This window comes from Gymnoscopelus braueri, assembly GCF_963280865.1.
Source record: "Gymnoscopelus braueri genome assembly, chromosome: 11".
Classification (NCBI taxonomy): domain Eukaryota; kingdom Metazoa; phylum Chordata; class Actinopteri; order Myctophiformes; family Myctophidae; genus Gymnoscopelus; species Gymnoscopelus braueri.
The window spans coordinates 7,451,832-7,468,942 of NC_137613.1; the positions used below are offsets into that span (position 1 = coordinate 7,451,832).

A 17,111-nucleotide genomic window follows, 5' to 3' on the forward strand; every position below is an offset into this window, starting at 1 on the left:
TCAGGGCCCTGGCATGGGGAAGCAAGCTAACAATCAGCGGTTTAGAGCGGAAAGTTGAGACGATTCAAGCGGCTACAGCTCTACACAACGTGCAGAGGTGTGAAGAACAGACACTGAGAAAGAGAGCTGTGTTTGATACACAGACTATATTGTTTGTCATCCCATCATATCTCAGTACGGTATACACACACACGCACACGCACACGCACACGCACACACACACACACACACAGTAAAACAAAGTACAAAATGCTAAGCCAAATAATAGTCAAATTAGCAGATCTACAAGCTTACAATTTGTCGCAATGCAATATATTAATTTTTATGTTACACATTACAAACACAAACTACCTAATACCTAATACCCATGTTTACAGTAAATTGTGGAACCAAATAATACCATACTGGCCATCGTTGCTTTGATGAATTTTCTCATTATATTAACAACTTTCTGTGGATTATGTTGGAGTTAAGGAGTGGACAGTAATTTTAGCTTATTATCAGTGTTAAAGGGATATTTCACTTTCAACTATAATTTTTTTTTATCCCACGATTTTGCAACCCTTTTTCACCCAGTGCCAATTGTCTAAGTAATCCTGGGCGCTACACTCCCCCCCCCAGCCTAGAGAGCCCAGAGCGGAGCTCATGCCTCCTTCAATGCATGAGAGCCAACTGACCTTCTTGTCACCCGACAGGGGGGAGTTTCCCCGGTAGGACGTAGCGGAACACGTTATTCCAACCAGTTCCTTTCCCCTCCATCAGGCGCCCCGGCTGTCATGGGGGAGGCGGTATAGCGACCAGGATTACATGTTTTTGTGAGGGTACCTACCCTAGGAGACACAGGGAGAACATGCAAACTCCACACAGAAAGGCCCTTTCACCAACCCCACCTAGGGTATGGGCGCTGATGACGCAGAGGATAGGACACGCCCCCAGCGCCCACAGCGTCCCCGGCAGGAATCGAACCCAGGACCTTCTAGCTGATATTTCACTTTCAAACATCTTTGGGGTCATTTTAAAAGAACAATTCACAAGAAACTATAACAAGTAAATGAAAAAAGTTATTAAAAAAAGTTATTAAAAAAACACGGCCCCCTCACGCATTAGAAGGTCAATATCAGTCACCAGAAGGTGTTTTCAATGAATCCATCATGGTTCAAATGGAGTTTGAAGTTACAATGGGTTTAAATAGGAAGGGTTTGTGTCTGATAAAATGAATATCAAATCATCTAAATACTGAATCAAGTAACTTAAAAACTGTCTCACAAAAGCCAGAGTAGACGTTAAAATAACCCCAAATATGTTTGAGAGTGAAATATCCCTTTAACTAAAAACTGATTTCACAGATGAAGTGGTTGGTACGGGAACAGGACCTGTCGTTCCACTTCTTTAAAGGGTCAGCAGGATGGTTGTAGATCTCAACGCAGTCCTCGTCTGGATCTCCCTTATTATCAGGTTGTATGGGATCCCAGTAACTATCAAGACACAGTTGAGCCAGAAATAGAAATCATGTTTGTTTTACATAAAGCTGGCAGATTCCTTTAAATGTCTTCAAATGTGACGCTAGTTTCTTGTCAACAAGTTGAGCTTTGGAGGAAAAATGCAACTGCAGTTGGTATTTCAAATTCACATTTACGATACTGTATTTATATAAATAAATACTTTTCTATAACCCAAGGACAAGTAATATTAACATACTGTATACAGTATGTTCTTGACTATAATGTTTTGATACCTTTTGGTCAGTGGCGTTCCATCCACCCATTTCCATTCTCCTTCCTTGTCTCGGTCTGTCAGACCAATCCAGACTCTCTTGTCAAATGAAGCCACGTGTTTCTGCACGCAAGAAACAGGAATTGTGAAGTGCTAAAACTGTACTGCTGTATGAGAGATAAATATGGCAATAATGCGTCTTTCTCATACCTGCTCCTGTTCACTGTTGATGATCACCAGGTCAGCCCCTCTGTCCACACAGTCCTGTCGGCTCCCCTCCCAGTCCTTCTCTTCAGTAGAGATGTAGTACAAGCTCCTCAACCCTCCAGCCTTCACCCAGCAGTCTTTGCAAACACCATTCGCTGTTTTAAGGTGATACAATTCAATCACACAGATCGTAGCCACTACACCACTATGTTAAGAACATGATGCCTATATGTCAAGTATATACTTCAATTGAATGACGTGATATTGCCATGGAAAGTCTTAAAATGGTCATTATAATTTTTTGCAACTTGCCTCTCTCTTCAAGGATTTTGGTTCTGTTCTTTAAACGATCTCTCTCTTCAATTAAGAAGTCTCTCTCGTCAGTCAGGTTGGTGTAAGCAGCCTTGAAGTGGCTCAGCTCCACTCTCCACTCGGATTCGTCTCTGGCGACTGGTTTGCACATGTGAGCAAAATGTGAGTGGCGAGTGACAGCCTAAATTAAATGTCACCTCATACAGTAGGTGTTCTGTCATGCTCAGTATTCTATCATCTTAGGGCAGGGGTCTTCAACAGGGAGACCCCTAGGCCGGGGGTCCTCTGTGTTGAAAATAGCAGATCTACAAGCTCACAACGCCTCGCGCTGCGAGGCGTTGTGTGCTTGTAGATCTGCTATTTTCGGAAGAGTTGGTGTAGAGGGGAAAAAGAGCAGACTAAGTACAAAGCCATGACGCCGGTCAAGTTAAAAGGCTGAAAATATACATTGATTAATTTACACACCATTGATGATAATGCTGTCAAACCAGATCTACTCACAGTGGACGTACAGCAGGCCTATGACCCCACCCAGTAGGAGGAGAACCAGCAGACCCAGACCCAGACCCACCACCAGAGCTTTAGAGGAGGCAGTGTCTGCTAACAGGAGGAGCATACATACATACATACATACATACATACATACATACATACATACATACATACATACATACATACATACATACATACAGTATTTAACTGAAATGACCCCCCACAGTTTTTGGGCGGTGAAACCGCCCCTATAAGTGAGGTTTGGACATCGACATTCGCTGCACTGTGATTGGCCACCATTGTACCCCCCCCACCCATTGTACCCCCCCAACCCTGAGCTGTGATTGGCCACCATTGTACCCCCCTAACCCTGCACCGTGATTGGCCACCGCTGACTCTATTCAGGACTGTGATTGGCTAGTGAAACACATGACACATGTGCATAGCCCTATAAATAGGACTATGCACTTAAAAAAAACACAAGTGAATCACACATTGTGGGTGGAAAGGGTATTTAAAAAAAACAAAAACACATATATGGTTTTTTTTAAGTTAGGGGTGTACAATGGTTGGTCCACAATATTATTTTTCTTTAAGTGAACTTCCATCACTGTGATGACCACTGTGACCACACCGCCCACTTCACACTGGGTGTGATTTTTTCTGTTCATATACTTTTACTGCTCCTAGTATTGACCACCAGTGGTAGAAAAAGTACTGAAATGTTTTACTTAAGTAAAAATAGCAACACCACAATATAAAAATACTCTGTTACAACTAAGTAAAAGGCCTGTGTTCAAAATGTTACTTGAGTAAAAGTACAAAAGCTTCGGCATCAAAATATACTTAAAGTACCAAAAGTGTTAAAATGTTTGAAAATAGCAGATCTATAAATCTTTAAAATAGGGCTAAAGTGGTTAATGTATGTTTTATAATATAATAATGTATATCTGCAAATTAACTAGTAACTCAGGTTTTCAAATAATTGTAGTAAAAGTACAATATTTGCCTTTAAGATGTAGTGGAGTAGAAGTAAAAGTATTGAAATTTGGAAATACTCCAGTAAAGTAAAAATAGCTCAAAATTGTACTTAAGTACAGTACTTTGGTAAATATACTTAGTTACTTTACACCACTGTTGACCACAGGACCACAGTGGAAACGTGCCCTCAGGGTGTTTTGTGTGGTGTTTTCGGTCAACAAAGTATATGCAGCATTTAAATGGTTTACCTCAGAAAGTAAGAAAAAAATTGCAGAGCTTGTAGATCTGCTATTTACAAATATTTTAGTACTTTTACGATCGGTACTTTAAGTACATTTTGATGCCAATACCTCTGTTCCGATTTCAAGTACTTTTTCCACCACTGAGCACACATTCATATCAATTACCTGAGTTGCCTTTCATCCCTGCTGTGTCTGGGGCCTGATGGGAGCGGATGATGTCATCATTGGAGTAGATATCTTCTCCCTGTGTTGCTGCCCTTTGTCTGTTGCTTCTGCCATCCAAGGGGTTCTCCACGTTGCCGTAAATGTTCTCCATTATTTTCTTGTCAAAAAGTGTCCCAGAGAGGGAGTTAGACGTCTCTTAAAGTACTAAATATGTCAGCATAATGCACATAGTGTCCAGACTGTGCACACACTGACAGTGCTTCACAACAGATACACACTCAAAGCTGTTCTGTATAGAAAAGGCAGAGATGGAAGCATGGTGCTCCAGAAAACCTTTGAGACGCAGATATGAAAGAGAAGAGACCAGTATAGTGGATGGATGAGGGGAGGGCACCTGGTCTGTTCGCTCATCTGTTCACTTTCTCTTTCAAATGTCTCTCTTTCGGTTGTATGTATCAGTGGTGGAAAGTAACTAAGTACATTTACTCAAGTGCTGTACTTAAGTACAATTTTTAGGTACTTTTACTTTACTGGAGTATTTCCAATTTTCAATACTTTTACTTCTACTCCACTACATCTCAGAGGCAAATATTGTACTTTTACTCCACTACAATTATTTGAAAACTTTAGTTACTTTGAAGATTTTGATTAACCACTTCAGCCCTTAGGCTGCATACTGCATACTTAGGCTAGCCGATCTACAAGCTCACAACGCATCGCTTTGCGTTGTGAGCTTGTAGATCTGCTATTTTCAAAGCATGTTTACACTTTTGGAAACTTGTGAAAGGGGACATTCTGCAGAATGAGTACTTTTACTTTCAGTACGTAAGTATATGTCAATGTGAATACTTTTGTACCTTTTGAATACCAGACTTTCACGTGTAACAGAGTATTTCTACATTACATTGCAGTATTGATACTTTTACTTAAGTCAAAAATGTGAGTATTTTTCCACCACTGGGTGTATGCATGTGTTGCTCACAGAGGTTTTGTCAGACCTGTGAACAGGATGTCACGTAGACTGTGGTGAGAGAAGACTATTCTACATCCCCAATAGCTTCACCACTTTCAACATGATGTCCCTATTTGGTCCATGTCTGCTCACCAATGTCCCTTAAGCGTAACCATGGCAACATTTATGGCATTCTGACCAATCCAAATGGTCAAAAAAGGAAAAAAATCCTGAAGCCTCAAACTGATATTTTTCATTCCATCGTTTGTTTAAAGCCAATTTGAAATGGAGGGCAGTACAGCAAAGCTTCAGGATAGGTTTGGGTAGCCTTCAATGAGGTCAGTGGTGTAAAGTAACTAAGTATGTACAATTTTGAGGTATTTTTTACTTTACAGTATTTCCAATTGTCTATACTTTTACTTCTACACCACTACATCTCAGAGGGAAATATTGTACTTTTACCCCACTACAATTATCTGAAAACTTTAGTTGCTATAGTTACATGCTGCAAATATAAATTATTACATTATAAAACCTACATTAACCACTTTAGCCCTATTGTATACCTAGGCTATTTGAAGATAGCAGATCTACAAGCTCACAACGCGACGCGTTGTGAGCTTGTAGATCTGCTATTTTCAAACATTTTAGTACTCTTACTTTTGGTACTTTAAGTACATTTTGATACCAATACTTTTGTACTTTTCTAAAACAGAGCACTTCTACATTGCAGGATTGATACATTTACTTAAGTAAAATATCAGAGTACTTTTTTCACCACTGAATGAGGCGAGCCTTTCTTGTGAAAGTGCAAAAACGGGTGGAGGTTCTAGAATGAGGGGGTAGTGGCTGGATTGAGATTGATCCTATCTATCTACCTACCTACCTACCTACCTACCTACCTACCAATCTACCTATCTATCTATCTATCTACCTACCTATCTACCTACCTATATATCTACCTACCTATCTACCCACCTACCCACCTACCTATTTATCTACCTACCTACCTACCTATCTACCTATCTCATAATCTAAAGGAAGATTGGTTGGTGTTTTGTTTTTCTTTACTTGTGGATGCTTACTATTATAGTCAACTCAAACTAGAGGGCGCCGTTTCCCCATGTTGATACATTACGTTTGGCATGATGTCATGCTCATAACACAACAAATACAAGTAAATACCAAACTTTGATTGATTGAATATTTTATTAACACGTTTGAAAACAGTATGGCAGGTACAATTTAAACAAGCTATGTTAAAAGTTTAATAGAAAAGGCCCTGAGGGCTTGTTCCCACTGGCCATATATGTACTTAAATCATCATCAACATAATAAGGAAATAGTAAACACAAAAACACAATATTTCTTAAGGCAGTGGTTCTCAACCTTTTCAGGCTGTGACCCCCCAAAATAAGCATATTTGAACTGGGGACCCCCCATCCTGACAAGCACTTGTTTGACTTGGTTCCACAGATAAATATTGTGAAAATAGCCGATCTACAAGCTCACAGCTGCCTCTTTCTTATATTATTTGACAATTTGGCCAGTTTTTATAGTATAGTTTGTTGATTACTTCTGAATGCAGTAATGGAATCTTTTCTTTTCTCTCCTAAAATTGTCACTTCCCTTCATGGGGACCCTCCTCAAAAAATCATGTGGGGTCCCAAACCACGGGTTGAGAACCACTGGCTTAATGGAGGGCAGACCAGTGGACCTCTGACGTCATGCTCATGTCACTATGACTCAGCCATAACCATATAAGGAGTTCCCAATGCAGCTACGCCCAAATATGGAGTGTGTTGTCTAACCTCAATGTGTCGCCATGGCATCAGCAAACAAATCGGTCAGCTCCATATACTGATGACACTGATACAGATATCTCCATATATGGCCATATCAGTGGGACCGGCAGTGCTAGGTACTCTAGTCTGAAAAAAACGGCAGTGCTAGGTAATATAGTCTGAAAAAAAAATTACAGCCCTTCAGATCCCTGTCATGCAGGGGTTAAACAAATAATACTGTATATTCCTTTTCTGGTTTAAATCATTAATATTTTGGGGGGGATTTTCTGCCTTTTTTTTTTTATTTTCAACAGGAAACAGGGAGAGTGTCATGGAATGTCATGCAGAAAATCCTGCCGCCAGCCTCGGGAATCGAACACGGGACGTGCAGTCAGGTATCAAAGCCTGTGGTATACGCTCCTTAACCACTGGGTAACTAGCCCCTGCGCCCCCATACTGTATACCAGTGGTTCTCAAAGTGGGGTCAGAGGACCCCCAGTGGTCCTTGGGGGTGGTACCAGGGGGTCCCCAGCCAAATTAGTTAATATAAAGAGTCACAATCATTTTAACCCCTTTTTATCCATATATTTTTGAAAAATCGTGACAATTTGTGCAAATCTTTGAATATATATTTTTTAAATAAAACATTTGTAACTCAAATCCATGCTTCTGAAATATTTTGAGATGGGGGTCCGTGGCCAAATACATCATCATTTTGGGGGGCGTTGACATGAAAAAGTTGAGAACCACTGCTGTATCCTTTTTAATGTTTTTTTTAAAACTCTTTGCCTTGGGAAAGCTACAGCCAAATTGAGGGGTGTCAAACATGCTGACATCAACCCATACCAGCAACCAATAACCTCTCTCCTCTTTTTTTGGGGGGCTTTTATGCCTTTATAGATAGGACAGCGACTGACAGGAAATGGGGAGAGAGATGTGGAGTGACACGCAGCAAAGGTCCGTCAGGATCGGGATTCGAACCCGCGACACGCTTGTCCGGCTGGCATTGCAGCCCAGGGTGCCACGCTATGCGGCCCACAGGCCTCTCTCTCTCTCTCTCTCTCCTCTTGTGTTCACAGTCAAACTAGTGCTGCCTCTGATGGTTCTGTTTCCTCCTGAAGGAGCATCCCTCCGTCAGGCGAGCCTTCCCCCCCGTGGGCTGACAGAGGGAGGTGGAGCAGCGGACGCAGAGCACCACGGTCTGGGCGTGGCTGAACATGGTGGTGATCAGGGCACATCCTGGACACTTCACGTCCATGAAGTACGAGTTGGGACTCTGGACCAGGCGGTGCTTCTTGTGCTTCCTCCTCTCCTCCTCGGGGGAGGGGTTCAGCAGGTCTCTAGCCAGTGGCATGTTCTTTAGCAAGTTAGGCTGTTGTTGCCAGGAAAAAATCTCTTGGAAAAATGGAAGAAGACGGGCTGCAATGTTTCTCAATAAAGCTGCTCTCTTGTCTTTCTCTGCTTCTGTCTTTGAGGGTTCTGTTTGGTAAGACCCAATGTCTTAACACCTCCACCTTAAATAGGCTGAAGGAGTTCTGTTCTGACATCACACACACACAACACAAACTGTTGCTTAGCAACGCCGATTTGTGCAGAGTCAGACATGTCCTGACTGCTTGAAGTTGAATATAGGCAAATCCCCATGTATAGGCAAATACCCTTATATTATAGGCATATATGGAGATCTGGTTGTCCATAACCGCCGATCCGACCTATATGCCCATATAAGGACATATTGCCCATATAGTTATAATGTATGGCCATATGCCCATACATTATATGGGTAAATGGCCATATATGGGCCTATACTGATGACATCAGGGATCTCCATGTTTGGGCATAAAAGGGACACAGGCAGACAGACAGACAGATACAGATATCTCCCTATATATGCATAAAAAGGGACACAAACAGACACACGGGTACAACGGGTACTCTGACAACGGCTACAACGGGTATTGGGTGGGGCATGCATTCCCGACTTGCATCGTTCCCGACTTGCATCGTGTCCCGAGTTTGGCACCGTAAGCCACTGTGGGACAAACTAATTTAACATAATGCCATATCAGGAGAGGAAAGTCTGCAGCTCTCTGCTGGAACCGTTGCCCCCGCGACCCGACTCCGGATAAGCGGTTGAAGATGGATGGATAATGCCATATCAGTCTGTCATTTAAGATGCTGTTTAAAACGTGTCTGTAAATTCACAAATATACGTGTGTTGTGTTTGTTAATAAGTATAAGCAGAGTTGGGAACCAGCGGTTCCCGAGCCATAGGTCAGGAGCCGGTCTCTCCAACAGTGTTGCCAGATTCTGTGAGAGAAACAAGCAACCAGGTCTAGGAAAACCAGCCCAAAAGAAGCGACTATGGGCCACATGAGCACTTTAACATATACATCAGCTATTTGAAAATAGCAGATCGACAAGCTCACAACGCGTCTCGATTCGCGACGCGTTGTGAGCTTGTAGATCTGCTATTTTCAAATACAATTTGAAACCACCACTCACCAGTGAACTCTTACTCTAGCATCCGTTGTGGGGCGAACATTCGCCAAAAATAACAGATCTACAAGTTCACTATGCATTGTGCGACATGTAACATAGAAAATAGCAAAGCTGGTAGATTTGCGATTTTCTCTGAAAAAGGAAGGGGCCTTGTATAGACCCTTGGGGGACTCCGGTCAACAACCGGTATACAGGGTTTAAGTGGTTAAGTGAGCAGGACTCTTCGACAGGAATCAACAGACTCCTTACCAGACCATGTTACACTGATGTCACACTGATGGGTTGCAAAAAAAACTAAGGAAAATAAGTCACAGCACTCGCATGTCAAACTGTTGGCTGCCGTTTTCCTCCCAGTGCGGAGGAAGAAGGCTTAGGATGTTTACTGTGATCTCTCACTCTTTAAATATATACTCCATATACAGTACAATATACAGTATGTAGTGTGTAAGCCATTCCCAAACCAGTTGTCCACAAATACCCACCTCCAAATCACAGTGATCAACTGTGAGACACTCATCTACATGCAATCGCCTGCTCTCAAAACACCATGGTTGGACATCTGCTGGGAATAGCCTACATGTAATCTGCATGCGTGTCTGCAGTCTCAATGTCTCAATGTTTATACCAATTACAAACTGGTCTATACTTTCAGTCTCTCCATCTCTCTCTAGTATCATCCTGCAAGTGTCAGTCTCTCCATACAAGGCTGGTGTGTCTCATAACAAATTTCAATGAAAGTATCGTATTTCTCTCTGGTATCACGCTGTAGTGGCAGCAGGTCCCAGTCCACTCTGCTCCAGTTCGGCGATCACAGAAGTGTGTTTGAAGTCCGTTGGTCTGTGGTTGAACGACTCCACCAATCGGAACGTCTCCTGCCTCTGTGTGCCGTAGAACAGCTGCACCTGATTGGCCAGGCACTGGGCCTGATGGACGCTTATGAACTTGTTGTCCATCTCTGCAGTCATGAGGATGATTCCCTTGTCTTTGCTGAGCTCAGGATAGTGGTAGAGAATCAACTGGCTGGGAGCGTTCTCTCCTACGGTCTGGACATTGATGAGGGAGGTGAAGTGAAGTTCATGCCCCGCCCACTGACCCAGGAAGAACTCATATCCTTCCTGCTGAGGCAACGCGTACAGGAACACTGGACAGGATCTGGCTCTGTTGAACATGATTTCAAATGTCTGGGTCGGTATGACTGCACTGATTGTGTCTTTAGTAGAATAATACTTCATCCACAGCTCAGAGATTTGGTCTGCTGTCATGTTGTGAATCATTTCCAGGTTCAGGATTGATCCCAGCGTCTTGTCTTTAGTAAAGCCTCCAGAGTGTCCTCCTGTAGACTGTCCAAGTGGTTCCTTCTTCACTTCATGACCTTTCTCCAGTCGTGCCTTGAACTCCTGGGGTTTGGCACTTCGCAGCCTGCGGATCTTGTCCTGGTATTTGCTGTAATAAGGATTGTCCTCCAGAGTCTCTGGACGCAGCTTGTGGACGCAGAAGGTTCTGTAGTGAGTCTGAACAAGACCCGGGATGAGAGGAGAAGCGATGCCTGATCTTCTGACCGCCAACATCCCCCGATACCAGCAGGACATCTCCTATCTGTGACTTTCAATTGGCTTTGTTGATTGTTGGTGTGTCAGTGACGTTGTAGACTGTCCCCAAGTATTCTGACAATGATGTGTGTAGTCGTTTTTCTATATGCCCATATATGGAGATGACTGACATCACAGTACTGACGTCATACATGACTGATGATGACATATAGAGTGGCCTCCAAATATGTTCAAAAGGCTTTCACTGCAGCCGGGTTTGTCTGAGTGTCAGTGAGAGATTGGCTTCAGCTGTACTTGTCACGACGTGTCAATACTAAATTTGAGAACGCTGGTCCACTACTGCCGGATCATCCAGCCCTCAGGCAAACAGGTACTTGCTGGTACCTAGTTGAAATAACAGCAGCTCGCTCTTCCTTCCGCCTGAGTTTAGTGGGAAGTTGTGTTGAGCTTCTGTAGGATAACGTCCTTGAGAACAAAGTAAAGATGACTCCCCCTAAAAAGGCCAAGGTGGCAGGGAAGAGGAAAGGTCCAGCCAAACGGAAGTTGGCAGAGGAGTTTCCAGCCGGAGAGGTCCTCATAGATACCCTGAAAAAGTCCTGGAAGCTGGGCGCACCGATTGGCCAGGGGGGCTTCGGCCTAATCTATTTGGCTGATGAAAATTCGGTAAAGGGTGTCGGGGCCGACGCTCCGTATGTGATCAAAGTGGAGCCCAGTGACAACGGCCCGTTGTTCTCCGAGCTTAAGTTCTACATGAGAGCTGCCAAGCCTGATCTGATTCAGAGCTGGATGAGGGCTCGTAAGATGAAATACCTGGGAGTACTAAAGTACTGGGGCACCGGCCTGCACGAGAAAGGTGGAAAGAGCTACAGGTTCATGGTAATGGACAGGTGTGGCACGGACCTGCAGAAGTTTGAGCAGAGCGGGGGGAGATTCCCGAGGAAAGTGGTCCTGCAACTGGGTCTACGGCTGCTGGACATCCTGGAGTACATCCACGAGCACGAGTACGTGCACGCAGACATCAAAGCCTCCAACCTTCTCCTTAGCCACAGGGACCCCAACCAGGTGTATCTTGTAGATTATGGGCTGGCCTACAGGTACTGTCCCGAGGGCGTGCTGAAGGACTACAAAGAGAACCACAAGAGGTGTCACGACGGCACCATCGAGTTCACCAGCGTCGACGCCCACAAAGGAGCCGCCCCCGGCCGGAGAGGCGACGTGGAGATCATGGCTTACTGCATGGTGCAGTGGCTGTGTGGCCGCCTGCCCTGGTCGGACAACCTCCAGGACCCCATCTACGTCAGAGATTCCAAGATCAGCAGCTGGGAGAACATCTCCGAGTTCATGTCCAAGTGTTTCTCGGCTCCGGACAAACCGGATGAGATTCAGGAGTTCATGGAAGCGGTGAAGCCACTGAGCTACACGGACACACCGCCGTACGACAAGCTGCGCTCCATCCTGCAGTCTGGACTCAAGGCTATCGGAGCCCAAGACGACGGCAAGCTGGAGTTTGCCACCCCGCTCAAAGAGGCTGGTCCTGCGTCTTCTGCTAGGAAGGCTGCTGCGTCCCCTGCTGCATCCTCTGTTAGGAAGGCTGCTGCGTCCCCCGTTAGGAAGGCTGCCGTCAAGAGAAAGAAGGCATCAGATGAGGACGCAGGTGAGCAGATGAGCAAAACAGACGGAAGTCCCATGAGGAAAAAAATGAAGGTCCCATAGCCCAAGATGACGTCAGATAAAGGAGAGGAAGGCGCTGACAAAACAGACAGAAGTGAACAAGTGAAGAAAAATAAGGTCCTAAAGCGGAAGACCTCACATCAGTTGGAAAAAGGATGTGACAAGACAAGATGGACATTCTGTGAACAAAAAGAGGATCCCAGAGAAACAGAAAAGTGAAATGGAGAAGCAGAAAAACCTGTCAACTCAACATCCAGGTCGGTGGAGATGGAGACACAGACATTCACCAAGATTATAGGCCAAGAAAACCCAGTGGCAGACCCAAGAAAAAACCTCATCCTCACCGCCAGGCCTGGGTCGCCCATCAGGAGATTGAGGACATTTCCAGATGGCCTGCCTCTCTGATGTGGCATGCGTGCGTGGCCTTGTCGAACACAGGACCAAAAAAAAAAAAGAGTTTTAATTCAGCCCAGAAACAGTATGACTACAGTGCAGGCCACATCAGTGAACACGACAGGCCATGAAATGGTTAATTTTCTCTATTTTTGGGCGGTGAAACCGCCCCTATATGTGAGGTTTGGAATTTGCACCCCCCCAACCCTGCGCTGTGATTGGCCACCAGTGTACCCCCCTAACCCTGCGCTGTGATTGGTCACCAGTGTACCCCCCTAACCCTGCACTGTGATTGGCCAATCACAGTCTATTCAGGACTGTGATTGGCTAGTGAAACATGACACATGTGCATAGCCCTATAAATAGGACTATGCACTTAAAAAAAACACATTTATGTTTTTTTTTTAAGTTAGGGGTGTACAATGGTTGGTCCACAATATTACTTTTCTTTACTGTGACCACACCGCCCACTTCACACTGGGTGTGATTTGTTTTCTCTTTTTAATGTTGCACCGCGATGGCCTGGCTGGCAGAGCCTGCTGTGCTGTCAGAGAAATACTAATAGGCCCCTGTCAGTTGTCACGAATAGTGATTGGTCAAAATGTCATTTTTTCCCTTTTTTTTGAAGATGTGATTGGTTTGTATCGCTCTCCACTTGCTCAAAGACCAGCCGCTGATGTAAACAGAAGTAACGTGGTCTGTGAGCTGTGTGAACAGCAGTGGTGGAAAGTAAATAAGTACATTTACTTAAGTACAATTTTGAGGTATTTGTACTTTACTTGAGTACTTCCAATTGCCAATACTTTTACTTTTACGCCAAATATTGTACTTTTACTCCACTACAATTATTTTAAATCTTTAGTTACTAGTTACTTTGAAGATTTTGATTATTATTAGAAGACGTTAACCACTTCAGCCCTATAAATATTTCGGCCATTTGAAAATACCTGTGAGCTTGTAGATCTGCTATTTTCAAAAGAGTACTTTTACTTTAAGTATATTTTGATGCCAATACTTTTGTACTTTTACCCAAGTACATTTAACTTGTAACAGAGTATTTCTTTATTGCCGTATTGATACTTTTACTTAAAAGTAAAACATTTGAGTACTTTTTTCACCACTGGTGAACAGAGGTGGCCGTGGAGCAGCAATTCCATGTTGACAAGTAACATGTCATCACTGTCACCAACCCCATTGACAGTAAGAAAAAGATGACAGCTGAAAGGGAAGAGAGACAAAAACAAAAAGACAGGAGGCAGAGATGTTTTAAATAGACCAATATATGCAGAGCCCCCCAGCGTGGACAAATGTCAGTCAATAAACATGATTCTATTCTGTAGCAAGTACTGTAGGTTACCTACAGGGGGCGTCATCAGGGATCTCCATATATGGGCATAAAAGGGGAGGAGTGACAGACACAGAGATCTCCATATATGGGCATAAAAGGGGATATCGACTGACAGATACAGAGATCTCCATATATGGGTATAAAGGGTACAAGGACTGACGGATACAGAAATCTCCATATATGGGCATAAAAGGGACATGGACTGACAGATACACAGATCTCCATATATGGGCATACTGTATCAGTCAGAATCGTAGGTGTGAGGGACGCATAGTGGCCCACTAGTTAATTACATCAGCGGACTAATTTCTTGCTAAACATATTATTACAGTTGTAGCCCAATGTCCACACAGAATAATGAGACTTACTTACGCCTATTACGCCCCCCTTGGAGCTTAGGCCGTCGACAAGAGTTCTCAAAGTATCTCGGTCCTGAGCCAACATCTCCAGCTGTGGCCCAAGTGTGGCCCATTTTCTTGGCATCTGCCTCCAAGTCTCTGCGTCTCAGGTGTTTCATGGTCGTCCTCTCCTTCTTGTGGTGTTTGAGGCTGGTTTATGGAGAGTATGGCCTATCCATCTCCAACGCCGCTGGAGGATCTCTTCCTCTGCTGGTGTTCGGTTGGTGCGTTGCCACAGTTCTTTGTTGCTGATGGTGTTAGGATCTGGAGGATTTGTCACAGGGCAGGTCGTTGATAAATGACTGGATTTTGTTTGAAAGAATAATGAGAATGTAGCCCATTGCTTATTTATTGATCAAAATATGAGGTAATGAGTCCTGGATCCACGCCAAGATCCATCATCCTGTGATGTCAGTATTTGGGCATAATCCAGGCGCACAGAACAGACAACCAACTTCAACTTTATATAATGTTCTATAAAACGAATGACAGCAGTGTCAACACAGGTCTCCTATACGTTCTTAATAAAATGATGCTAAAATGCACTAAAACCGTTCTTTAGCTCGTTATCATGGGGGAACCTTAATTTAAGTTGGCCAGAGTAATGTGTAGTTTAATATGCCCAAAGAAGGGTGAGGTTTATTCCAAACACAAAATGATTAATGATTGAAAACAATGGAAAAACTATGGGCGTCGGTCAGTGGTGTCACTGTGTCAGGTGATGGATGTGTGTGAATTGTATGGTGTGTGCAGGGTGTTGTAACATGTGAAAACAGAACTCCAGAAGGGCCCAATAAGCCAAAACAAACACAAGGTGCTGGTCCAAGGGAGAGAGAGTTCAAGCCGCATAGCCAAGCCTTACCTAACCCCTGGGAGCAAGGTCTTCCCAGTTGTACAAATGGGCTCTGCCGAACCGGTTCCTGCAAGACCAAAGGAACAGTTAACACACACCGACGCTGTTAAGACAAGATAGCCGTCACAAATTATTCTATGGAAAATAAGTTGTTTTTTTATGGCTTGGCTCTGCAAGAGGCTGGGTGTCTAGTCTATAGGAGAGGGTCTGTGTTGTGTCTCTCTGTCTGAAGCTAATATTATGCAATAATTATAATTTGTTAAATATCTATTTTATATATCAATGAATCGACACGATGACATTTAATTAATTAATGCATTTTAATAATTAACTAAATCTATTAGTCTGATTAGGCTTACCTTGCAGCCCTATGCTACAACAAACAATATAGGATGTGTTGTCAATGCATTTTCTAATAAATATTCCTGTTCAAGGCTACCAATGTATGCTTTATTTTTTACTTGCTTTATTTCAACTTAGAAATTCCACTAAATCCTGATCCTGGTATAAAAAGAAACACTTGAAAACCCCCGTTCTGCAGTGATGTTAATGTTACCCCCCTCACCTTTTCCCCACCTGGTCAGATAGAACAGCCTATCTAGGTGCTAGAATACAGTATATACTACCTAGGGTTGTTCCCATACCGAAACTTTTATCGCAAAAGCTGCCGATACTGCCTAAAAGCGGGTATCGGTATTGGTACCATGTACTGTCATTTACAGAACTCAATTATTTTGTATTTTGAATGCTTCAGTTGATGCTGCATGACTGTTTTACCGTTTTCAAACCCAGAGGATCCCTGGACCTCACTTTGAGAACCACTGTCCTAGATTTAAAAAAAAAAATTACACACTGGTATTGGACGGGTAGGCTACTCTGTATCGACCAATACACAAGTTATGGGTATCGGATTTTTGTAATTATGAAGAGTTCTTTAAATAAATATTGACAATGTAAAGGTTGAGTGTTCATTCATTTCAGTCATATAGTATCATGGGGTGTTAATCATTTTACACAAAACAAATAATAGAAATTGATTTAACAATGAATTAATGGTGGTAAATAAGTAAAAAGATCAAATATAACCTACAGTATATTACATTTTTATGTGTATAAACATATATAGGCCTACCTATGTTTTAATGTGTCCTGCTGTGACTCCTGTCCTGTCTGGATGTGACATTTTAAAGTACCTGAAAAGTTGGTCGAACGGCCAAGGCTCCAACAAGATGGTCAAAAACCATGTATGCCATTGTTGGTGTTTTATTTCTCCCAAAAGCACCCTCCTCCAACAAACAGTCTGTGCAGTGAATGTACAGGCCTGGAACAATTATAACTTGATGGAAAAATATGACAAATGCAAATAAACACTTGAAGGCTAAGCTAGTAGAAAACAACCCAAAACACCTGCTTGATGCTTCAAGACTAACCATACTGAACTCTCAGCCCTTCCAAACTGCTCTTTCTATCAGGTGGAATCTACCAAGTGACATCAATAACAAGTAATTGGTAAACCCTCAACACTCATTATGAAGCAAACACACAGCC

At 43.2% G+C, this 17,111-nt stretch overlaps 5 protein-coding genes across 5 annotated transcripts in view; 1 reads left to right on the top strand and 4 right to left on the bottom strand.

The window, feature by feature from the left end:
• The window catches only part of LOC308094700 (uncharacterized protein), a 353,814-nt gene that overhangs the window by 8,388 nt on the left and 328,315 nt on the right, over positions 1–17,111 (bottom strand). The window lies entirely within an intron of this gene.
• Positions 1,328–4,291, bottom strand: LOC308094894 (CD209 antigen-like protein 2; the record flags this gene model as incomplete). Its single annotated transcript, XM_080441717.1, has 6 exons — positions 4,113–4,291; positions 2,734–2,829; positions 2,233–2,370; positions 1,924–2,075; positions 1,736–1,836; positions 1,328–1,475 (listed from the first exon to the last, which is right to left on the bottom strand). Exons 1-6 carry the CDS (start codon positions 4,261–4,263, stop codon positions 1,328–1,330), a joined length of 786 nt encoding a protein of 261 aa, XP_080297843.1. The 5' UTR covers positions 4,264–4,291.
• LOC308094895 (small ribosomal subunit protein eS27-like) lies at positions 7,933–8,218 on the bottom strand (the record flags this gene model as incomplete). Its single annotated transcript, XM_080441718.1, has 1 exon — positions 7,933–8,218. The coding sequence occupies exon 1, from the start codon at positions 8,200–8,202 to the stop codon at positions 7,933–7,935; it is 270 nt and encodes an 89-aa protein (XP_080297844.1). The 5' UTR covers positions 8,203–8,218.
• LOC308095120 (ATP synthase mitochondrial F1 complex assembly factor 1-like) lies at positions 9,907–10,939 on the bottom strand (the record flags this gene model as incomplete). The annotated part of the gene is made up of 1 exon (XM_080442063.1): positions 9,907–10,939. The coding sequence occupies one exon, from the start codon at positions 10,937–10,939 to the stop codon at positions 10,109–10,111; it is 831 nt and encodes a 276-aa protein (XP_080298189.1). The 3' UTR covers positions 9,907–10,108.
• On the top strand, positions 11,384–15,683 carry LOC308094897 (serine/threonine-protein kinase VRK1-like; the record flags this gene model as incomplete). The annotated part of the gene is made up of 3 exons (XM_080441720.1): positions 11,384–12,554; positions 14,763–14,930; positions 15,487–15,683. 3 exons carry the CDS (start codon positions 11,384–11,386, stop codon positions 15,681–15,683), a joined length of 1,536 nt encoding a protein of 511 aa, XP_080297846.1.